Below are 24,656 nucleotides of genomic sequence, written 5' to 3' on the forward strand. Positions count from 1 at the left end.
TCTAAAGAGCTTTCTCCACTTTGATGGGGGATGATGGTATTGATAGCACTGTCACAATGCAGGAGTGCATCTCCTTGTTTTCCCGCATGTCTCCATAACAGACCACGGCATGCCGCTCGCTTGGGGGTAAAGAAAAATGCATATTAAACACAATTCACCAAGTAGAGTCGTACTAAGCAGCACGTAAAGATGGTGGTTGTCATTAGCACTCAGCCAGTCTCGACGCTTGTCCATTGTAAGATGACTCAATGGGCTTTTGAAAGTTGTCCTTCATGATTAGACGCTACCTACTCCGAGGTGTGCTGGCCAAGCTATTGTGAGAAATGAATAAAGTACCCTTATTAGTAATCATGAATGAGATTTGGCTTTGTATGAAAAAGAGCAGATGAACAGATGATAGCACGTCAATACACAAATGTGGGGCTTTGAGATACGGACGGAAAATATGATCTTTTACCAAGGAACCCCCCCCCCCCTCTCCCCCCAACGCGGCTTTTATTCTTAACCATCAATCACTTTAACCATTGACAGGATTTTACTCTTCCTCACGTGTACTTTCCGTAGTTTTATCTCCCCGGCTTCATTCTCTCACCAGAAAAGCAACGTCGGAACACGGAGCTGATTCCGCTGACCGCACGGATGGTCATGACCCACCTGGTGAACCATCTGGGCCACCATCCGCTGAGCGGCGGCCCCGCCCTCCTCCACAGCCTCGTGAGCGAGAACCACGACAACCCGTACGTGGAGTCGTCCGAGCTGTCCTCCGAGGTCTTCAAAAGCCCCAACCTGCAGCTGTTTGTCTTCAACGACAGCACGCTGGTGTCCTACCTGCAGATCCCGGCCGAGACGCCCGCCGTCGGACAGCCCCCCCAACCCTCCTCTCAAGTGCGCGTCATCGTCAGGGACATCTCGGGCAAATACTCATGGGACGGCGCGATCCTCTATTGCACCACGGAGGAAGACTCTGTGGATGCGGGCGTGTTTAGTGCGGTTGATCGCCCTCTTCCTACTACCAATGCTGCCTCTCGCTGTAGAACCCAGCCCAACTCTCCAACAAAGGGGCCGTGCAAAACCAGCTCCTCTGTCTCCGACTCGGCCTTTGACTGCAGTGAGGAGGAGGAGGAGGTAGATGTTCTTGATATGCTTCTGGAGAACTTGGGCCACAGCAGCCCAGAATGCCTGCCCCAGCCGCAGCTCAGGCTCAACCAGCCCGCCGCCTCGCCCCACGGCATGAACCTCGAGCAGGAGAGCGCCATCCTGGAGGCCATCCTGTGTCAGACCCAGCAGGAGGAAGAGCAAGTGAGGAGGTGGGAGGCCGATGTCAGCTTTCAGGCCGCCTGCCAGCGGGAACCTTCCCACCAGGAACCGAAGGCTCCTTTCTACTTCTGCCGGCTGCTGCTTAATGACCTCGGCATGAACTCTTGGGATCGCAGGTACGCTACCAAGTGGAGTCAACTCCAATAGCTGCTCCGGTTTGCACTGTGCTAAAAGAAGAAAGAAAGAGCATTGTTTTCGTAATCAATATCTTTCAGTGCGCAAGCCACATAGTCAATGTAAGCGCATTTTAAACTACTTTTAAACATCAGTAAGTTGCATTGTCCTCAAGGTAACTCAGCTGTTACTCAAAAAGCTAAAAGCACTGTGGCGTCTGGAGTGTCTTAATCTCCGCTCCACAGGGTAAAAGTGCCCAGCTGTTTTCACTAAGGTCTACCTTGCCGAAGCCGCGTCTTTGCCGTGCTCACCCGTAAATGAAAAGCTTACACCTCTTAATGGCGATGGTGCAACGTGCACAAAGCCAGTAGGAGATTGCTGTTTGCACCTGTGGCTTTTTCTGCTCGTTAATCATCTCTGACAAACAAAACTTTGGTTGAAATGTCTTTTTAGGATAGTTTGTGTATAAATCATGGCGCTATTATATCACTAATGTGTGTTCATAGAGAGTTGGAACATTTCTCTTGTTTTTGTCAAACAGGAAAAGTTTCCATTTGTTGAAGAAAAACTCCAAAGTCCTAAGGGAACTGAAGAACTTGGATTCCAGGCAGTGGTAATACCTTTATGACTTTGTCTCTGTGTGTATCTAATAGTTATTACCTTCCTAATACCTACATTAAATTAACACCGGTAATAAATCCCACAGTTTGTCCAAGCTGATTATATTGCTCCCTTCCTCCCAAATGATCTTTCTAATTTGTACCATCTCCCGTTGGACACAGACCTGGAAGTCTCCCACGATCACTCTGGTTGTCCTTCTTGACTGTGTGTCTCTATTAGTCCAATCAATAAGTGGACTGCGCATTGCTGATGACAGGGGCTTATTAAAGATTTCCCTGGGGACTCGACTTTGTTCTCCCAGATGGCCAGACTTGGTTGGGCAAAAAACAACCTGTGCGCAAGCATGCAACGTGCCCTCAATCTACCCCAGCGTTGTGTACTGCCATGGCAACAGCGAAAGCAGATGGGAGCCTTTGTTGCCATCCTTTTTTTAAATCATTTTAGAGCTACAGGGACAGGGATAAAATGTGATAAAAAAGTTGTTTCTTTCCCCCTGATTTTTAACAATTCAAATTTCACACAATTTTGATTGTCCAGATATTTGTAGTCTCTTGAATCAATTGACACGTATTTCAAAGCTAGTGGCAAGAGAAAGGTGGAAGCTTTTCAGGTCCTGTTGTGTTTTTCAAATTGCCTGTGTTGTTGTTGGTGTTATTTGATTTTTAATTTAATAGAGGCTACTGTGTGATTTCTCGTGTAGCCGAGAGACACACAAGATTGCTGTGTTCTACATCGGAGAGGGCCAAGAGGACAAGTGCTCCATCTTGTCTAACAGCGCGGGCAGCCAGGCCTACGAGGACTTTGTGTCTGGGCTGGGATGGGAGGTGCCGACAACCACACCCTCAACACGCATCCTTCCTGCCTAAATACGGACACACTCTCCCGCTCGGAGCGCATTCAATTGTAAATGTATCCCTCAGGTGGACCTGGCCACACACTGTGGCTTCATGGGGGGCCTCCAGAGGAACGGCAGCACGGGTCTGACCGCTCCGTACTATGCTACCTCCACGGTGGAAACCATCTTCCACGTCTCCACCCGCATGCCGTCCGATTCTAATGACTGCCTCACCAAAAAGGTAACACTTTGGATCATCGCGATGACAATCGCCGCCTCTCCGTGACGTTTGGATTCACATCATGTGCGTTGCGACAGTCGCACACCTCAAATGTCGCAAATAACAACAATGCTGCTCGGCCTGTTTGATCCGGTGAAATGGCTACACAGTCTTGCCTGCCCATAGCAGTGTGTTGTTGTAGCCTTCGGCTCTGTGTTAAGCTGTGATCAGGAGGTGTGACTCCAGAGTGCGGGCATTGATTAGTGACCCTGGCCATTCAGACCTGAGGAGTAGAGAGTCGTAGGTGCGTGAGTGAAGAGAGGGCATGTGCCGCTGCGGTAATGACTATGATTCTGCTAGCCCGTGCCCCCCTCCCCGTGTGCTGTGACCAGGGCTTGGATTCAGCCATTAGCTCTCCCTGCTAGGGCAGGCGCCGGCCGGATGCCGGCAGGATCCTTTTATCCAATTCCTGCTGCCGCCACAGGAGCGATCGATTGGGTTCTGCAGCGGGATTCTGAGCTGCAGTGTACCAGTAGCAGTTAGCACGAAGAAATGAGCCGCAAGGCCTCTGCCCGTGCTGCCAATCTTCTCATACAGTGCCCCGCTGAGAAGGGAAATTCATCAGACTCCCCTCATTTCCAACCCCCTCCAGTGTAGCAAAAAACCTTCCGCCCGTCTCACAAATAGCCCTATACTCATTCCAAACCCATCCTTAGTGAGCGCATGAAATGAGTTACTCCGGGTGACGGTTTTGGTCGGGCCGCAGCGAGGCGCTGGAGGGACGGCCCGGCCCGCAGTTGAGTGTGTTGCCACTCCTCTCCCATCTATTTCTCGGGGAACTTCTGTAATTGCTGGAGCTCACCTTGCAAAGATCTCTCACAGGCTGCACCGAAATTGGAAAGGCTGGCCGGATGCATGTAAAGAGCTGGCAGGGCAGAGAGAAGAGAAAGTGGGATAAAGAAATTGATTTGGAAACCGACTCTGTGTAGGATGTTTCCCAGTCAATTTAAAAATAACACTTTTAGTCCAGCAGTCACCCACTTAAATGCCTGTAAGCGTAGAGGCCCACTGTGGTGGGAGTGACGAATGGGTGAGCTCTCGCTGGGCAGATTGCTTGTTTGAAGACGATGAAGGGTAAAAAAAAAAAGCAACGCCAAAAAAAAGGAAGATGGGAAAACCATGAATTCCTCGATCCAATTGTGGGTTTCAGAGCAGCACAGGCTGCTTCTGCAGCAGCAGCTGGCTTCAGTAATGTAGTTATAGAAACGACCTGCAGGGTTGGGGTCAGGCCATTTAGATTGTGTGTGCGTGTGTGTGCGCGTGTGTGTGAGTCTGTGAAAGAGAGGGAACTAGACTGGGGTGCTTTAGCTATCACATTCACCCCCAGGCACCACAGCTTAACTGGGCTGCTGCAGGTTGTTTTTATAAGAAGCCTCTTGTGTTCTGCGGCCCAGCGGTCGGCTGTCTCCATATGTGTGAAGCCCATTGGCTGGCTGGGAGGTCAAACAGGGCTAATTGGACAAGAGCCTTTGACTTGAATCCCATTTTAATGAAAGAAGTCTCAAACATTTGGATGTGATTAACAAGGGAATAAATAGACGGGTGCTGAAGATGATTGACTAGAGCATAAGCATCCTCATTAAACTTGTTATTAAGCACATCCAAATGCAAATATCTTAACCCAAATTAACATCCCAGGGTTAATTGTCTACCGCAAATGCATATTCAGCATTTTCTCTGAAATTGTCCCAGTGACTGACCTGGTTGGTACCTGCTGATCCTCGGACAGAACCGGCGAGCTCCCGTAATCAGCATGCCGTGGATTTGTTTAAGATTACTGTATTACCATAATTAAGGGCTTATAATAGAATGTGCTAATTGCATTTTTGGTGGCGAGGGCATGTCTCTTAATGGCTCATTAGGCCCACAGTACATTGGCAGATGTTTTCCTCTGAGTAGAGGCTCACTTATCAGTGTCCATGATACACCAGGAACACATCACCGGGCTACAAGCTGCTATCCGAATCTTGTCCCGAAAGGGAGTCGAGTCGAGCTCAACCGTGCAGGGAAATGAGGCGAAAGTGATCTACAGAATACAGCAAGAATATAACGTGACTGGGTCCCTCTATTTTAAAGGCAGAGCTGTTTACCTTTTTGAAGCCAGCTTCCGTCAATTTCCCGTCTTTCATGTGTACGTTCTGGCCCTCCCCAGTTTCCTTTTGGGTTTCTGATTAGCGAGGAAATGGGAAGCAATTTAACCCATGATGGGGAAAGTCAATTGGATTGGAATTATTTGGTTTTGAAATGCTCAATTTTGCTCAAATCTATGTTTGCAATTTGAATTTGTAATGAAAGAACTATAAAAAGACTCCAGAGCCGAGGCTCCCCATTTAAGTCATTGTTGTCAAACAGAGTTGAATGAGCTTGACTTGTTGTGAGCAGTCACCTTGCTCCAGCACCTTCTGCAATGGGGTTTTATCTCTAGGATACATTCAGTAAATAATGTCCTCCCATCCCCGTCCACATACCTCTTGTACCTTTAGCGAGGTGTGTGAGCTGCAGCTCCTGGCCGTTACCTGATCTCATCAAATCAGTGCCGATGACGACAAGGACACACATCGCCAGAAACCTAATTAGACTGATTGTTTGTTTACAGCTGCGTCACCTGGGAAATGACGAGGTGCACATAGTGTGGTCGGAGCACACCAGGGACTACCGACGTGGCATCATCCCAACTGATTTTGGAGACGTGCTGATTATCATCTACCTAATGAAGAACCACATGTATTTCATCCAGATCATTAAGAAACCACAGGTAAACCTTTTTAAGACTATAATCCACTACACGCAAACAACATGGATCAACTTGAAGTGGGAAGTTTCTTTTATTGCCTGTGGTCGAGCAAGCTGTCTAGCTTCTTTTTCCTTTACATTACCTTAAGTTTGATAAAATAATCATGTTACAATTAGCGAAACAAAAGAAGATTAACCAATAAAATCAATAGAAATCAAACTGCAATTCTAAATAAACCAAATAACTATTTGCTTCACACTTCAAGTCTCCGTAACTTAAATAACTATTTAGATTAGATCAATAATCTTTAGTCAGAGTGGGAGTCGTTCAGGCTTTTTGTCAAACAGAAATGCGTTTAATCTCTGCCCCGTCTCCGCTTTTCTGCATTTTTAAACCATTATGCAGCCGGTGGAGTCGGGCTGGGACCTGCAGGCGAAGATCCCCTTTGATGTTGAACGTGACAAAGTGTCTTAGTTTCCAGCGACACTAGAGCCACTCTGGCTGTTCTTAGCAGTGTACTAATTTCCCGTCTGTGTTCACGAGTTAAAGCCAAGCCCTTCTCCTTCCTTCCTATTCAGACTTTGCCATGAGTTTTATAGGTCTTTTCTCCTTTCGGGGTTTCTGTCGAAAGGCTTTCAGCTTCCTTTACTCCAGCTGTGCATTATTACCCACACTGTGGGTATGTGCTCTCAGAGATGGTTACCATCCTTTCCTGGCTAGCTTTCATCTCGGCTGCTCTGAAGTACCATTTCCTTCTCGGGAATAGTGAAATATCTTTGTCTGAGTACGTCGGCCTTCAGATGTTAAGATATATTCAGTGTTTTCTACACTTGAACGTTATTCCGGTGTAAAGCTAACCATTTCATTCGGTTTTATTCCTCGGGGAGCGCATTGATCATCTTTAATGGGACTTTTTAAGCAAGTCGTTTTTCAAAAATGACTGAAGTGATTAATGTAATGCAACCATAGAATCTCTGCTGATTTATTAGAACAGCACAGAGTACAACAGCAGCCTCAGAAGATCTAACATCAAATACTCAGACTCACTCTGCTGCAATTTCCCCTTTAATCTTAACAATTATATTTTTTTCAGGTAACTATGACAACTCACCCAAGACCCCGACAGAGACAAGTGTGCATCTCGTTTTAAATGATGGCTCACATAGGAGTGCAGAAAACATGTCCTAACCCCAGAGGGTCTCCAAAGCCAAAACCCCCAAAATGCAAACGGCCTCTTCCTCCAAGAACTAGGAAATCTATCTGCTTAGCTTTGGGATGTTCGTTTACACAGTGTCACCCCAGCTCATACAGATTAACTTAATTGGTCCGTATCATTTCTGGTTAAAATCCATTTGTTGTATAATTTAACTGGTGATTATTTGAGCCGAACTACCAAGTTGAAGACAGCAGGACCTTTTGGAGACTTTGACATTCGCGTCAACTTCCAGGTCAATGGCCATTGAGCTTCAGTGATTAAGGACCCCCATCCAATATGTATGAACAGACGCGTGTGTCCACACACAATCACACGCTGCCGCTAAAATGCGTATTGCCCCTTTGTGTTTGTTCGGTAGGTCAATATGAGGCCTTTGTTTACTATTGATTGTCATTTTAATTTAATTTGCCTAACATTGAATCACATTAGATATGTGTGGTTGTCATGCAAAGTTCTCTAAAAATCCAATTTCATCTTGAACCCTCGCCCTAAACAGATGGAGAAACGGCTAAAAGAAAGAAAGAAAGAACAAAGTTTTTAATCAATCCTTTCTAATTCTTCAGATGCTCGACAGGACACTGACCAGATTAACTTTGGATCATTGTGGAAGTTTTGATGCCTCGAGTTGTTATTATTATTTTTTTTCCTTTCTTCCCCCCAGGTTCCTTTTTTCGGGCCGCTGTTCAGCGGCGCCATCGTCACTGCGACGCTGCTGCCGAGCTTGGTGCGGGCCACCTGTATCAATGCCAGCAGAGCTGTCAAGTCCCGGCTGACTCTCTACCAGAGCTTGTATCCTTTCCCCCCCCCTCGCGCCTTCTGCTTCATTTACTGTACCGGGCGTGGCCCATCGGAGGAATGCGACCGTTCTTTCAAAATGGACCGTTGATTGCACTTACAGCTGCGATACCATTACGGTTCAGAGCCTACATTTAGCTCTGTTTTTATGATGATTGCGTTAGATGCATCACACCGCCGAGCTGAAATGTTCAGCACCACCAGTGGCCCATTTGGGTAAATTCATTGAGACGTGTGGCGTGCCTGTCACACAGCTGAGTGCTGACAGTGATCTTTATGCGCTGGCTGATTTACATACAGCTATTAGGCCGGGGCTGTTTCACAGCCTGCAGCGGCGTGGGAGGTGGTGCGTGTGTGTGTGCGTGTGTGTGTGTGAGGCTGTTTGGGGCAGGAGCGCAGATAATGTGGCATCATCTATCACTACCGTTTTATGGAGCACGCGGCGAGCCAAAATAAAAGCTCCCTCAACAAACACATCCAAGTGCATACAGGCACGAACGCACAAACACACGGCCTCCTCCCTACGCGCATCCATCCAACAGTGTGCCGTTAAGAGGCTGACTCCAGCTGTAGTTGTCAGTTGGTTTAAAGGGAGTGTAATCACCAATAGAGATGAATTAGCATGTGAATGGCAGCAGCGCAGTCGGGGGGGAAAGGGGCGGAGGGGGGCACAGAGTCGGTATGGCCCCTGGAGGGGGAAACCTGATCTCCCTCAACGCCCCGCTCCTCCTCGGACAGCATGTACAGCACCGCCTCACCAGAACCACGCTGCCGCTCTGTCGGTTGCTATAGAAACCTCCCCCGAGGAGGTTTCATTTGGGTGGACGGTTAGCGCCTATTGTTTTTTGTTTTTTTTATATATAGAAAAGTTGTTTTTTTAATGATTGTGAGGTCCCTGTACCTTTTGTCGTTCACCTTCAAAAAAAACCTTTTTCGTCTTTAATTATCCTACAACACATCTTGCGTAGGTTGTTTACAGTTTGGTGTGTGTAAGTATGTGTCTGCCCGTATGCGTTTCACAGCGCATCACATCCCCCCCCCCCCCCCGCCCCCCAACCCTTACATCAGCCCTTGTCTGTGCGTCCCCAGGGGAATCCTGAGTGACAGATGTCTGTTACCCGACGCCAAGTGAATTAGCCCAGTGTGAGGCTGCCAGAGTGGAGGGGGGGGCAGCCACAGACCTGGCCTAGCTCTGTGAGCCTGTGGGGGCGGGAGGGGGTTCGAGACAGTACCGCAACTGTGTTGGGCCACCGCAAAGGCCTTACCTGGCATTCCTCAGCACAGTGGCCCGGCCCATGAGAGGAGATGAGCGCTGCCTCTAGAGCTCCGGCTCTGAGGAGATGAGGGAGCACACATCCGCATGTCTTGAGTCTTGTCTGCATACATCGAGAGGCACTGTGTTGAGTAATGGACGCCCCAGAAAGCGGCACGTGTGCAAATGACTCGGTCAGCATGTGGAGTTTCTCTTTTATGTTTCCAATCGGATTTGCTGTTGAATTGTACCAGCCCTTTTGCACTCTCCCCTCTCCATCCGTCCGTCATTCTTCCATCTTCATGGGTCACGCGGATCTTTATCTCTCCCAGGTTTGAACAATGACCCAACCCTTTTTTTTCCTGGCCTCTGCTTTTTTGTGCGAGATGGAAAATCCTCATACTTCACTCCTTCACAATGCTTTAACAATCCACACCGTCCTCTCTGCCCGTGAGGCCCCTCTCTTAGGTAATTAGTTGAATATTTCTTCAAAGAGAAGCTGTATGACCCCTGTGTGTCCAGATAAAAGGCCACTATGGCGCTGTGCCCCCCTCTCTCGCTCTGTCACAAGGCTTGAGAGTACTCCAGCGCTCTGCCACGACGCTCACAGGATCTCTCGGGCTAATAGGATTTGATATTGAAAAATGACCTCCGGCATCAGTGTTTTTCAGATAGATTCCCCACCTCACCCCCCTTGCTGTTTTTCTTTCTGCTCACCACATCCTCTGGATCCTACTCTCCCTTTTCCTCCATCTCTGAGCTGTGAGGGTCTGTGAAATCCGCGTGCTTGTTTTCTCGCACAGGGTCCGGCTCTCATTGTCAGTTAGAATTCGTGTCAATTTCTTCAGTCAAGACACAACCGCAGCCTCGCATCATATCACGAGCTCCTCACAGACAACTCGTAATGTATCATATATTATTTAGGTGGCTGATGGAAAATGCAGCTGCTCAGGCTTTGTGTGTCCTAAGTGTATTGTGTGCAACTAGGCTGAGGCATTTTGAAAAATCGAGACCACAACGTGTTTGTTCTAAAAAGAAGGTGGGGAGAAAAAGGGGGTGAAATCACCACTACCTCTTTATGTGGATGGCCATTCAGTGTTGATGGTTTATGTTGTATATTAAAGCAATAGATTCCTGTATCGACCCAGACAGCACAGTTTGCAGATGCAAAATGAGTTTGTTTTTATTTCATCAGACAGGACGGTGACGTAGTCGGATGCGGGGAATACTTGGAGGCAGAGGCGCCACCACTGATCGGACCTACACCGATTGGACGCAGATTTTTCCCCACCGTTTTATATTAGCAACGGAGTAGAAGCGATAACGGACATTTTGTTCCTGTGTTTGTGCTACTTCCTGCACGCACACAGTGTGTGATAAATAGTCTCACGAGACACAACGAGTGGGTTTGTGTCACCTGAACCGTCCCTGCAGGGCTCTGCTGTCTGCTGCCATTTACTGCATCACGAGGATCCTTCATACTGTCACTGTAGAATAATGTTTTCACCCAGACGCCGGGATTCATTTCTCTCTTCAACAAGCACTTGAGTCTGATGTGGCGTCCATGTCTCTTTTTTTTTGACGGCGGTGTTGTTGAGGGGTTCAAATTGTCTGCGCGTGTGTGTTGGGGAAATGGCAAGTTTCTAATAGGTGAGACAGTGTAGAACTGACCTTGATTCAGAGACATGGCCTCCCTACTGGACAGAATCAATAGGTTTTTTTTGCACACTGCCCTTAGTCCCAATCCTCTGTTCTGTCACACATAAACACACACACACACACCGATCCATCTCCAGGCAACGATCAATAACCATAATCTGTTTCTGCCCATCGCCAGTCAAGCAAGCCAGGCTTTTAGGGTGTGTGTGTGTCTGTGTGTCTGTGTGTGCGCGCAGTGGCAGAAAGGATCAAGCTTCCCTCTATTCTTTCAGTGCTGAAGTGAAGTCTGTCATGTCCCCTCACAGGCTCGTGTGAGCATATCTACAGTCCCCCAATACTCCCCTCAACGAGATGTACATCCTTTCAACAGATGTATACTGAAAACATAATGGACACGATATTCTTTTGTGTGCCGTCGCCCCCCCCCCCCCCCCCCCCCCACACACACACACACACACACACCTGACGCCATCCTAATAATTAGAGTCACTGCGTTGGTCAGGACACATTCTCACACCCCTTCTGAGCGCGTTATTGTCCCACTCTCACTGTGTCTTTGTCCGCCGGCGGTGCGTTCTTTTGTACACTGTAAGATTCCTCACCTAGCGGAGATGAAAGTGCACCCGTACGCATGATGGGATGCCGTGAATAGGATCTGCCATGTTGGTGTTGTCTCGCATGAATTATTCAGCATCGCTGATAGGTCTAATTTGCCAGCTGTTGTGCCATAACTGCCGGCAGTGTCATAGATAATACTCAGCAGTCTATATCTCTGTGGAACACGGTGCTTGACTGGGCACAGTGAGACGCCAGGCTTGTCATTATATGCCGGTTTCATGCGATGGTCTGAGCTGATGTGAGTGTAACAAGCCAACTTCCTGTTTATGGAAACGGGAGTAACCAAGTGAAGAAGGTCCTACAAAGGTTGCTGAGAGGTATTTCTAATATCCAGTTCAATTATTAAAGGGAGGCTTGATAAATACAGGACACAAGACTTCTAGAAGGAGGCATTTGGTACATAAGGGAGGGGGCGGGTGGGGTTTGGGGCCGTTTCGAAGTTGAAGTGTCCCTGCTCGGAGTTGGCCTGGGCGGTTTGGGCGGAGGCTGGCATTGGCTTTGATAGAGCAGTTGAGAGCCTACGCAGTATTTTAGGGGGCTACGCCGAGAGGAGGGGTCTCTCCCCCACTGAATGTTTTAACCTAATCCTATTATCAGTGTAGCGCACTGCCTCCCATCTCTTCCCACTCCTTATCCCTACCCCCTCCCGCCCTGCTCTCCAGCTGACCAGCTGTTCCTGCCGGGACTCATGACAATGTCCGATGTGTTCAGATCACTGAATACCCCCCCCCCACCCCGCCCCCACACAATACGCACACAAATACACATAGCACACCCAAAGCCCAATGGTTGTAGCCCACGAGGGCCTAGAGGGAGGAGGGTGTTAGTTGGGGTGGAAGGGGCTAGCGATGGGGGTGAGGAGGGGGCAAGCACAGGCCTGTCAAACCAGGAGCCCTGACTCAGGAGGCAGCCCGGCTCGGATGGCATATGGTGTCTAGCTTCATACAACATGCAAAAGTATTCTCTCCCTTCGCCCCCCCCCCCCTCCCTGTCTCCCTCCCCTGCTGCTAATGCAGAATGACTCATAGCATTACCCCCCCACACCCCCCGACATTAGTTCCTCCTCCTCTTGCCACCCAGCCTGTAACAAAAGGCGTCCGCTGCATGGCACCCACACCATGAAAGCCCTGGGGGCCCGGGCCAGCCTGCACTCTGGGGTCTGAGCACGGGGGCCGCCCCTTTTAAACACAGGTAGAGCAGGCATGGAACCAGACGGCCAACAGCAGGGACCCAGAGCCCCGCCCGGGGTAGCGTGTACACACACACACACACACACACACACACTGTTGTGCCTGTCAGTGTGTTTGTGTTTCTATGTGCACCAAAGCTGCCTCTGGTGTAACTGAAACATGGGCGTGACTTTGCATTTCTGAGCACAGTGTGTTTTGTATCTAACCGCAATGTTCTTTAAATAAAAAAAAAGAAGTATTACCATAATAAAATTGCTACGTAGGTGTTAAACTGAACTCCAAGGTTAATTTAACTAATATTCTTTTGGTTGTTTACTATTAATTAACCCCCTTTGGCCGCCAGGATAAGACAGCTTTTACACACACATTGCTATGGATAAACGTTTGCAACTAAAATGAGTAGAAACAGCAAATGATGGTGTAATCCCCCCCAGAAACGTCATGCTCTGTGTATTTTTAAACTTGAACAGCGACCCTCACACCCCTCCCCTTCTCTCTCCGTCTGTTATGCATTCATGTCTGGCATCTGCGTGTTTGTGAGCGGCAAAGTGAAAGCCGACCAGACTGCCAGTTCGTCCAACCTGTCCCGTCCCCTGAGCTGTGGATATCGGGTAGAATAACATAAACAAGTCCAGAAGACAATGTCATGACTTTATGTGTTTTTGACTACTGTTTGGTCTTTATCTATTTCAGACCATATTACTATCTCACATTTCTTAATATATTCTATTTAGCTTGACTACTAATTACTTGCTCACGCAGATTCTTAAAGCGTTTTCACTAATAGCAAATTTCAATTTAAATGCAGTCCGTATTAATCTATTTTATTCAATGTTTACATGTAAACAAATTAATTAAACTATTTAAATTAAACCAATAAATGAAAAACATGTCATCAATTACAGAAATTACCCCCACCACTAGTTTCACGTCCAAGTAGCACAACTTTCATTTAACCATCATTTAATTCATTTTTTTAATACACTTTAAAGAGTTTGCCCGACGTGAGTAATCATCACAAATATGCCACCGATATGTAAAGGAATGACTGCCTGTGTCGGTTTGACTGCTCATCAAGACCTTACTCTGCGCTGAATATGCACAGAATTAAATGAAATTCGCTAATAGGTCAGTGGTCCCCGTGTCCATTAGCCAGAACCACCTGACCCCAATGTCACCGCTGCATTTCTGTGAAGAAGACGTGTTCATTGTGATGGATGTCGGTCTGCTTGAGGTGACGAGCATCCAGCTAGCCATTCCATCTGTTCCCCCCTCGCCCTGTTTAATTAATGAACTTTATTCCTCGTCAAGCGTTGCCAGCGAGCGCAACACTAAAGCAAAAAGCCGTTGGACCTCTCAGGTTATCCAAATGGATGCATGTTCTTGTGTCCCCGCCACCCCCCCATTCCCTCCCACTCCCTCCCCCCTTCAAGGGGTGCGTTCTCATTGATTAGTTGTGTTTTGTTTTCCCCCTCTTTTGTCTCAGGGTTCTTGAAGGGAGGGTTAATGAGCTTTCCTGGCAAGGCGGAGCGCTTGGAATCCGGGGATAAATGGGAATAATTTTGTTGTTGTTTTGTCTTTTTTTTTCGTTGTTTTTTTTGTGATGGGCTTGGCAGAGATGTGAAGCTGTGTGTGTGTGTGTTTGGATTTGTATGAATGGCTTTGAGGCGGGTATATTGCATTTCATCCCTGCTGGTCTATTATTCCTCTTCAGAAGCAGGGAATCTGGAACACTCGTCAACAGTCGCGTCCGTCACTATTCATCTTTCAGCCGACAAAACTCTCGTCCTGTCCTCCTTTTCCACCAGGTCCTTTCTCCCGTTCTTTATGTCCCCTCTTCCTTCCGTGTCTCTTGTTACAAGGCAGTGGACAGCCCTTTGTCCAGCTAAAGCTGCCCTCTTTTGTTTGTGCGGCCTTTTTTATCCTTGTGCTAATCGCCATGGTCGTGTGCCTGAGTCGGACCCCATATTTCACGCTCGGCTCTCCTTTGTTTGACACGCCGCCCCCGATAAGAATCCCAATTCTAGGCCCTCTCTGATATTGAAATCCAACGGCGGCCTGGAAAGAGCCTTCAATCATCCATTATCTGTGCCCCAGTGATTACCATTCAATCTCCCAGGATCCAGGCTCCTCATCAGCGGCCCCAGAGCTGCGGCGTCCCCTGAAAGAACCCGCATCCCCGGACGGCGGTGTCGCATGCGAGCATATCCATAGACGTTTCTGATGCCGTCTTGAGACAGCCCTGCGTTGAATGCTTCTGGGAAATGTCAGCCAAATGTCACTCAGCGTTCTACGCTGGAATCTCTTGGTCTCTGACGTGGCCCTGGTTTTTTGGGGGGGGACTTACTGTGTGGACACCTTGTGACATTATTGGGTTTCTTTGTCCCTAAATGGCCATTACATTATCAATTCTCTTTTCTTTCTTTTTTTTTTTTTTTCCTTTTTATTGGAGACTCGGATTGCCCTTTTTCATTTTGCATGGGCTGCGTTTCTTTTAATGTCACAGACTTAATTGGCTTTTTAAAGAAATAATTAGTTGATTATTTATAGGTTGCACATTAATGCCTCCTTAAATGGTTCAAAGGCAGTGTCTGCTTCTCTGCTGGCCTGTGGCCATTGTTCTCTTTTCGAGGATGTCCTTCTGCCTCGCGGCATTTGCATTTTTTGCACTAAATTGTATTTTCTGCGTTGACAGACAAGGCATGGCAAACAAAGCAATAACAACAAAACAAAACATTTAAGTATGCATTGCTGTGCATTGTCCACCTCTTTTTTACAGAAGGCAGCCTTTGATGTGTTAATACTGATAGTCGGTTTCATTTTCAAGTGGCGGATGTGGCTGAAAGACAAACGCTGGGAAATATTGGCCAAATCTTCCTGCGCCTCCACTGCAACAAGCTGTAATAATATTAAGTCATTGTTGAACAAAGATAAAGTATTTTTCGTATTCAGACAGACGCATGACTCATTCCATTTGTGTGACCCTTTTATCCTAAAAACTAAATGGATTTTCATACAGTATAACCTTAAAATAATGCTTCATGCTACACATAATTCTAATGCTAATGAAATTTGAGGAAACGTTTTGTGCTGCAGACATCCACTTATCCAACACTCTGTTCAGACGCACAACAGCTATCGGTACCTTTGTTCCATGTAGTGTACACATCTTCATTAGTTATGTATAGCCTCTAATTACTATTGATGAGAATCTAGCTGATTTGGGTACAAATCTATAGCTTTGTTATTCTAATGAGTGTTATTTACCCTCAGATCTCTGAGCCAGGGGGCTTCGGAATGGGGCTTTGTGCAGGCAGATATACTCGTGGCAGCTCGAGCTACACCCACTTGTTTTTGTATCTGCCGACTTTGACGAAATCCAGTCCCCCCCTCCCCCCCTTCATCACCGCCACCCGTCTGCATGGACGTATAGCACTTCCCGCTCCTCCATCTGTTTTTGTCCGCCCATGAAAAGGCCCTTTATAATCTGCAGGATGCACAGTTGATGTGCCGCGAGCTCCGCTTGAGCCAATCAAGGCAGTGCGCTGAACTTGGGCCCCCGAATCCAAGAGGCTCCGACCCCCTCCCTCAAGTTCATTTTGATTATCTGGGCTCGCTGAGATCTTCAGTTGAAGAAGTTTTTATAACAACATTGTCTTCACCCGCGGACCCCCCCCCCCCCCCTCCCCTGCTATAAAAGCTTCCAGTCTGAATTGGGCTCTATGCGTGCCCACTGGATGGCAGGCTCCTGATTAACCCTGGAGTGACTAGCTAATGTCATTGAAGGAGGGCCACCTGGCTGTGAGACTGTACAGTCAGCTGCCACTGAAGGGCCAGAATAGTAGACGACCAGGTGTTGGGCTCCGGCCCCCCTAATTGTTGCCATGTAATAGCCTGCTTGACTGCACAATATAGCCCAGGGGCGAGGATTAGGAAAAGGCTGTTGCCAACACAGAAGTCCATTTTCTTTTTTTGCCCAAGGTTTTGTGTGTGGGTTTCTTTCTGTGTGCGCGCTTGTGTGTGTGTGTGTGTGTGTGTACTTGTATACCTCCCCTTTGCCGTCGTCTTCGTCTATTACAATTCCAGCAGGTAGAAGAATGGGGCCCCTTTTTTCCTGGCTGTCACCCAGCCCGTCACCCTGCTAGCACTTTCCTTTCACTACTTGCTTTAGATTGGGAAGGATCCTCGACCCAAATAGAAGTAGAAATTATAATAAGAGTTCACTATTGTACGTAATAACATCACTAAACAGAAATCGTGTCAAGCAACATAGTCACCCGTTGTTGTTATCCTCATCATTTTGTCAAAGATATACGAGCGACCTTGCCTGGACTGGTGTCCTCATATGATATCTTAAGGTTATCACAATAGAATATATTGAAAAATGTCCAAAATGCAAACGTGAGCCCAAATGAAGTCCCTCTCGCTGGCAGTAACTAGCCACCTCTGCTCTGTGCATTCAGCACAGCTGGGATCATATGTAACCCAGCGCTAATCATTATCATTCCCGCTAAATGCCTGGCATTTTGCATAAGGCCGAGCAGCCTAATTGGCCCGATGGACCTTTCACAGAGGGGGCAATGGAGGAACAACAGACTTCGCGCGCAGACCGAGGCGCTTGGCGTTCAGGCATCACAGTTATCCTGCCGCACATGCCACAAGCATCATTAAAATTGCTAAACCTCTCTTTCGTTTTTGTTTCAATGTTTGTGGGGTTAAGATGACCCATGAGTTGGCCCCTCCTCATTGAGTGTCAGAGTGCTTTTCTCCACTAAATGGACGGTACTCTGTGTGCTCTGACTGCTGCCGTGCTTTGAGGTGAGCCCGGGTGAGTTTGACTCGGTGGCCCGATGCTAATCTCTCTTTAAATTTACATCTAGAGAGTTTGAGAAAGAAGAGGTGAAATGCCTCATAAGTAATCAGATGCTTCTCAAGCAGTCTGTCGAGTGCGCTCTCCCCGATTTCATCTTTGACTTTTTATTAAAAGTTCAAATTGAGATCAGATAGATGCTATTTTGCCCCGTCTTGACTCCGAGCAATTCAAATATCAGGAACTGGAGAAGAAGACAAAAAAATAGGAGGGCATATTCACCTCAGATAACTCATAAGATGCACACCTTTGTCCTGACCTAATAATGTTTCCAGATGGCTGAGGCATTCATGTCACTCTGGCCATCGTCACTGACAAAGGAGACCTTCAGAGAGAACTCCCACCCAGCCAGTCACAGAACTGTATCTGTTCATCTTCATCCCTATGAGCCTTCGCTCATCTTATTATGACTTTCTGTTAATGCACGGTGGGGGCCTGTGTGACTGTCTGGCCGTAATGGGCCTGCGTTTGATTAATCATGTCGATCCATTGTGTTTCACATCTAAGGCTGCGGTGTTACGACTCATCAATGGAGACCAGGGTCCTTTGAAGAGGAGATTGGTTACAGACTCGGCTCATCTGAATGCACCACCCCAGTGGGCTTTGATGGCAGTCATGTTGTGTTGAACAAACCGCGCCACAACAAATTGTGATGTCACCAGGTATCTCGTGGCTATCGTGTTCCTCGAGGTTGCGAGGATGACTTGTTGCTGTATCATTTATGTTCCGTGAGCCCTCAACAAGCTGTCCTGACATAGTTTAGGGGTCAACGTTGACTTTGGTGTAGATGCTGTTCTTGTGATTTGCTGCAGAGCAGAAATCGATTTCTTTTTTTAGTGTCCCCCAGAGGAATGGTGGGCTTCCTCAGCTCATAAATAACCTGCTCATGCCAGCTACCAGACATCAGATGTTGTCTGCAGCAGTGGTAAACCTGTGTGAAATCACTGATGGGCAGTGATGATGTCACAGGTTAGGAGTGATGTCACGGCCATAACTTCCCGTCCCGCTGTCTGAACGCCAGATGGACGGTGGAGAGGTGTGGAGGTTGGAGCTTAGAAAGCTCTTGCTGTTTGGAAGCTCACCCCTCAGGAGGTGTCATTAACCTGGGCTTACGGTTTTGACCCCTCCCCTTTGGGGCTCTGAGCTCCAGTCTCCAGTTTCTTGGCTGCTAATTAGGCCACTTGTTAAAACTCTTCTGAAGCCGTCTAGTCCTCTGGAGAGCATCTGATCCCCTGTATGTCTATGCAGAAAATGGACCCTCAAGCACTGATCATAATGCATCTGTGACACATTCAGACATTCTGTGTCCTGCTGCTGTGTCTACAGCAAAAAAGCTGTTTAATGAGACACCGAGGTTTGAGTAGCTGTCATATAAAATGCGACTGGGACACACGCGCACACTATAAAATCACCCTGCTGGCTGGTTTCCGTCGTACACGCTCTCACTTTATCCATCTCAATCTGTTGTTCCTTCCCACTATGCCATTATTCCAGCAGCCAGCTTTATTGCCACATTCACTCTCCCTGTCCCTATCTTTCTTTCCCTCCGCGGCCCTCCCTCTAAATGTCTCTGTCTTCCTCCCCGTTTCCCCATAATCACCTCACACCTCTGAGGGCCTCTGCTGGGGCGAGCTTCACACCTCAGCCCTCGCTGTGACAACAGGTACCGCTGGCACTCACCGCCTGGCCTCTCTCCAATCAACACCTGCTGGGCTTTATCCCTCTTTCTTCCCTTCCTCTTTTCCATCTTTCTCCACTCGCCGCTGTCCGTCTGCGCCGTCTTTCTCCGCGGGTTCCATCCCGTGTCGCGGTGTCTCCGCCTATTCCTTTCCTTGAGTATTCCCCCTTTACATTTCCCAGCCTCTGTGACATTTTGTTTGGCTCTTATCTCCTTTTCAATAACGTGGCCACAGATCATTCATATGCAGGCCAATCCATTTCTCCATACTACTTCCATCATGGAGGTGAGACTGTGATCCAATGTTGATATCAACATTTGATTACGTCAAATAGTGGCAGCGTAATGACTGGCAACATAAGCCTGTATGCAATTCATTTCAAGGTGTGTAGTTACGTACGTTTTCCTTTTTAGGTCACGAGACTTGACACCTGAATGCATTTGTACGGATGGACAGTATCTGGGATATACTGCCACGGGAGTGGGAGCATGGGGTATGACGACGTAAACAACTGTGCCTTTAAACCTAAAACAAATGACCACATCTATTTTTTTTTTTACCCTTCTGCACTGGCACAACCAAGCAGCCCCCGCCCCCCCCCCCCCCCCCCCCCCCCACCATCCCTTCCGCTCAATAGGCCAATTATGTGACTGCTGGGAGTCAATGGCGATGTGAGCTACTCCAGCGCTCTTCTCCTCACCAAGGTCAAGCTGATTGGCCCAGGTTAATGGGCAGATGTGGGGCTAAGAGAGGATGGGGTCAAGCACCTAGAGGCACCCTCCACCCCATCTCTCCACTGTCCCTCTTCACTACAAGAGGCCTTTTTACCACCGGCGCTTCTACAAACAGGCTTAACCTTGGCTGCTGCTGCGTAGGAGTGTTTATCCCCGTCAATGGTGAACTTTTTGCCTTCCTTTTTCATAGAATCTTCCCTGAATGTAAAGGCGTGCTGGTCGGTCTTGTGTCCTTTGAGGATAATCTAAGCATAACGTATATTTTTATTGTTGCGCTGTTGGGCAAAGTACACTCCTTTACTCTGTCTATGCATGAATATGCCATTTCACCAGCGTTTCTATTCTATCTCCATCTGCTGTTGCTCTTCCTGAGAATTTGCTAAATATTTTGCCTCTAATTGTGTTCTATGGATAGAGTGTGAGAAATGTTGGTTTTGCGATGGGAGGAGGAGGAAATGAATAGGATGTACTTGACCTGACCATGAAACCTTCCTCATCAAGCCAATAGATTTTAGCCTAGTCACTCAACATGATGAGGGCATCGTTGACAAAAGCGCCGGGTCAGGCACCCTGCTGCACCCGTCATCTGACTTAGAAGTGGATAGAAATGGAGCTTAGGAAGTGAAATGTCAGTATGGTGCCTCTTAAGACCCCTTGTAATGCTCTATTGCCTAATCTAGACTTACACCCTCTGCCCTGCGTTAATTAACACAGTGAAGATGTGAGTCTCTGTCTGCCTCGTTCATGCCGTTCAGAAGCGGGTTTACTGGAACATGAGAATGAACAAAGAAAAGGTCTTACAAACTATGCAGTTGTTGGACACTAAAGTCCTCGCGAGTCTCCGAGTCCTTGCTGCTGACAGCCATCCGTACATCGTGTCGCTGCGATCGATGCAGTTCACTATGGGAATGATATTGCCTTTCTTGCCTTTGACAGATACAGCACTGGTGTTCACTTGGCAGTCAGACCAAATTGTTTTTGGTTTTTTTATCCCATCATGTTCTCCGAATCTCTGAGCCTCCATTCTGCCAGCTCCAGATGGGCTTTCACACGGTGGTCATCGGGTCCCTCGTTTCCTGACCCGGACCCCTGTGACATTTGGTGAGATCGGCCATGTGGGGAGCTATACAAAGAATCGGGATGGTTCGAATCATATTACGTCTCGGCTCTTGCAAATGAATCTCTCACAGAGTCTATGGAGCTTTTTGAATGTTATGCCGTGCTGTTCACACCGCGAACTTTGAGATCTTTTACTGACAGCTCGTCCGTTTAACTGAACATTGGTGGTCTCTATACAATATTAAAAGGAATCATGACTAGCAGACACAGTTTAGATGAGTTATTTCTTCAAAGATGCACTGCCCTATCAAATGTTCCGTTTGTATCCAGCACAAGGTGATGAAACATTTGGTGAAATAAAAATGCTCGGCTGTTTCTCAAGGATGCACACAATGCGCTGCTAATGAGAACATACTGATTGAACAGTTTAGATTCAGAGTGCCTTTTAAGCAGAGGCGTTTCTTCTGAACCTCCCTGCTGTCCGTGTGTATTTAAAGGCTTGTGTGTGTGTGTGTGTGTGTGTGTGTCAGTCAGAGTCAGAGGTCAGTAGTGGCGTGAGGCCTTTTGTCAGTGGGGCTACTGAGGAACACAAAGAGAGGCTGGATAGTCAGGATGCTGCTCTCCAGAGAGACACGGGTTCAGAGGTCAACATAGGCTCCTTTTGGGGAAGTGTGTGTGTGGGTGGTGTGTGTTGGCCCTACTTATGCACAAACCGCTATGTGTGAGCATGTGTATGTGTCCGCATGCGCTGGGTGGGGTTGCGCACGGCACAAAATTGATCCCGGTGGACGGGAATTTTGGGAACAGGTCCCCGTGGACAGAGACGGGAAAAGGGGGGAGCGAGGGGATGATGAGGGTTGATGGCGGTTGCCGATGGGGTCCAGCAGGGATGGAGCAGCCTGCTAATGAAGAGCCATCTGAGGCCTCCATTCACCTTGAACATGGGCAGCTGCAGCTGCCCCGACCTTGGCTTTGATCCACAAAGATGCTTGACCCCCGCAATTCCCCCAGAGCACCCCCACCTCCCCCCACCTGCCATCTGGGAGACACACATGCATATGTATACATACGTAAGTGCACACACCCACAGATACATATGCATGTACACGTGGGCTGACTCACTCACGCACATACACACATGTGATTTTACAGGTCTTATGTTGCTTAAAACACATTTCCGTCCCCAATGAAGAGCGAGCAAGCAGGGCGGCAAGGGGCCGCTGTCCACTAAAACACATGTGTGGAATTAGGGCTTTAAAGCCAATCCTCCCTCCGCATCCGCAGGTCAAACCACGGCCTTCGTGTCTCGGGACATCAGTCTACTAACTGAAGTTGCTGCACATTGGGAGGTGTCTTCTTCTTGTTGTTACTATCCCAACAGTGGGCACGCTCCATTGGCATTGGTTTCCCTCTCTTCTCCCTAATAGGAATGCAGCGGCTTGGAACGCAGGGGTTCCTTGGAAATTCAAAGTGGCACAACCCACTTCCTCTCACACACACACACACACACACACACACACACACCGGCTAGTCTTGCTTGCGCGGTTCAGCTGTAAATGACGGTTATGTCACGGGTGACTGGGGTTGAAGTCCATCCGGGGGAAATGTAGAGCGGTCTGCATTTTCCTTTTCATGTATTTTATCCCTAGCTTTTGAGCATATGTTGAAGCACATGATATCCGGGGGGCTTTTGTTCGATTTAGTTATATAGTCCATTCTCAAAAGGCTTTCAGAACGCATAACGCTTTCGTTTTGATAACATTTGTGTTTTGTGATCCAGCTTTTCCACAGAATTTAGTTATTCCCTTCCCCGATAAAATAGGTCAGTGTCAGTGGGTTTGGTGTCCATGACATGGGCACAGTGTTTGCATCACTGTTCTGGAAGTGTCCAATGATTAAGTTACTGCATGGAGGCAGGCGCATCTGTGCATATGCTGGGGAACAAGCTGTGCCCGTGGCTTGGTAATTAGAGACAAGCAGAAAGGAGAGGCAGTGCGAGAGAGGGGAGGAAAGATTACCCCTCGCTGTGCATCAGGTCTGATTTCTGTGCGGCAATTTTTTTTACCCACAGATAGCATCGTACATTTACTTAAGTGAGCTGATTACGGCTCTCGCTTTCACTCATCTCCAAAATACCTTTTATTACTCCCCCCTCCCTCGCCGCCGGTCTTTTCTCCCTAGCAGGCTGTCATGAATTCTCTCTCAGCTCTTGATAATTCTACGCTATCTCCCTTCATTTTATTCTTTTGAAGTTTTTTTTTTCTCCTCCCCCACCCACCATAATCCATTTGTCTAACGTGGATAGAGGGCAGCGGAAGGAAGTGGTGGAGGAGAGGCGTGTGTCAGAGTCAGAGAGCGCCTGCTCCAGCTGGAGTCAATATTTGCTTTAGGAATCTCAATAACAGGCTTCCAGTCATCTGCATCTCTGATAATGGACCGCCATATGGCTCTGTTGACCCACGCTGAGCGGAAGGTTCTCTCCTCTCTCTCTCTCTCTCTCTCGCACTCCCCGTGCTCTTTCATTTCTCATCATTTCAACATTCTCCTAACTTTTTCCCATTTCTCTTCATTAAGTCCTTCGTTCTACTTGATTTTGTCTTCCACTTATCATCCATCTGGGCACATTTTGTTCTTTTACAAACATTCTTTTTCTGTGTCTGTCATCCATAAAGGCCTGGACATGACCCACCAGATAATAGCTGTGACCCGAGTTACCATGGCAGCAGAGACTGGCATGCCCGATCTCTTTGTCCAATATTGTTTCCAGCAAGTGACAGAAAACGGTGATGTTGCATGTGTGGGTATGACTGGAGCACCGACATAATGCTCTATGGGGAAGTGTTTTTACCACCTGAAGTTGTGATAAACTGGGACATTTGAGCCTTTCTTTTTAAATGATTTTTCTATATTTCTATAACGATTAAAGTGTTTATCCAAATCAACCAACAAAGACATTGACAGACCTCCTTTCTGTGCGTTATTTAGTTTTAACTTTCTCTCGCAAGTGTTCAAATTTAAACTTCCATGGTTGGAAAATGCTTTTCCTGTTTTGTCCTCTTTTAAAAGACGTGCAAAGTCACTAGTTATTTGGTTAAAAGGGGTGCGTGTGCGACATCCCAATCTGCTGTTCCCCTGTCCTTTGTCTCCACCTGCCCTCTGTCCAGCCCTGTCTGTCCCCGTGAGCAGCTTGGCCCGTCGTACCCTCTGGTGCCTCCCGGCTCAGGTGCCCGTCACCCCCGCTTCGCCACGGTCCCCTCAAAGCCATTGGTCATGGCTGTTGGCCCCTGCTGTTGCGGCATGTGCCCACTGCAGGCCCCCTGCCCGGTCGCTGTCTCGTCCTATCTATCTAACCCAGACCGGAGCCTCTCGGCCCGGTCCAGCCTATCTCCGCTCAGCCGGGTTCAGCCTTTGGCTTCAGCAGCAGACCGGTGTCATTCCACCCTGGCAGTTGTAGTGACATGAGGAGGGAGGGGGGGAGGCTCTGTTTTTGAGCCTGTGTCTGTGAGAGAGAGAAAGGGAGAGAATGCATGTGTTTGTCAAGCAATTTGTAAGGTGTCGAAGGAACGTGGTCACAGCAGACAGTCGTGAGAATAATCCGTCTCACTCCCAATAGTTGCCTGTGACATTTCCTTTATCCAGAACTTGCCTCCATTCCGGAGCAGACTTGGCACGATATGTCTGCG

General features: G+C 47.9%; 1 protein-coding gene across 8 annotated transcripts in view; it reads left to right on the top strand.

The window, feature by feature from the left end:
* The window catches only part of ralgapa2 (Ral GTPase activating protein catalytic subunit alpha 2), a 76,563-nt gene that overhangs the window by 43,497 nt on the left and 8,410 nt on the right, over positions 1–24,656 (top strand). For all 8 annotated transcript variants that reach the window (XM_040199268.2, XM_040199262.2, XM_078089816.1 and 5 more), the window contains 6 exons: positions 596–1,433; positions 1,973–2,044; positions 2,753–2,876; positions 2,973–3,128; positions 5,764–5,922; positions 7,779–7,906. In XM_040199268.2, the coding sequence (XP_040055202.2) occupies positions 596–1,433; positions 1,973–2,044; positions 2,753–2,876; positions 2,973–3,128; positions 5,764–5,922; positions 7,779–7,906 (1,477 nt within the window). The remainder of the gene's footprint in view (positions 1–595; positions 1,434–1,972; positions 2,045–2,752; positions 2,877–2,972; positions 3,129–5,763; positions 5,923–7,778; positions 7,907–24,656) is intronic.

The sequence above is a fragment of the Gasterosteus aculeatus genome, chromosome 15 (genome assembly GCF_964276395.1).
Source record: "Gasterosteus aculeatus chromosome 15, fGasAcu3.hap1.1, whole genome shotgun sequence".
NCBI lineage: Eukaryota > Metazoa > Chordata > Actinopteri > Perciformes > Gasterosteidae > Gasterosteus > Gasterosteus aculeatus.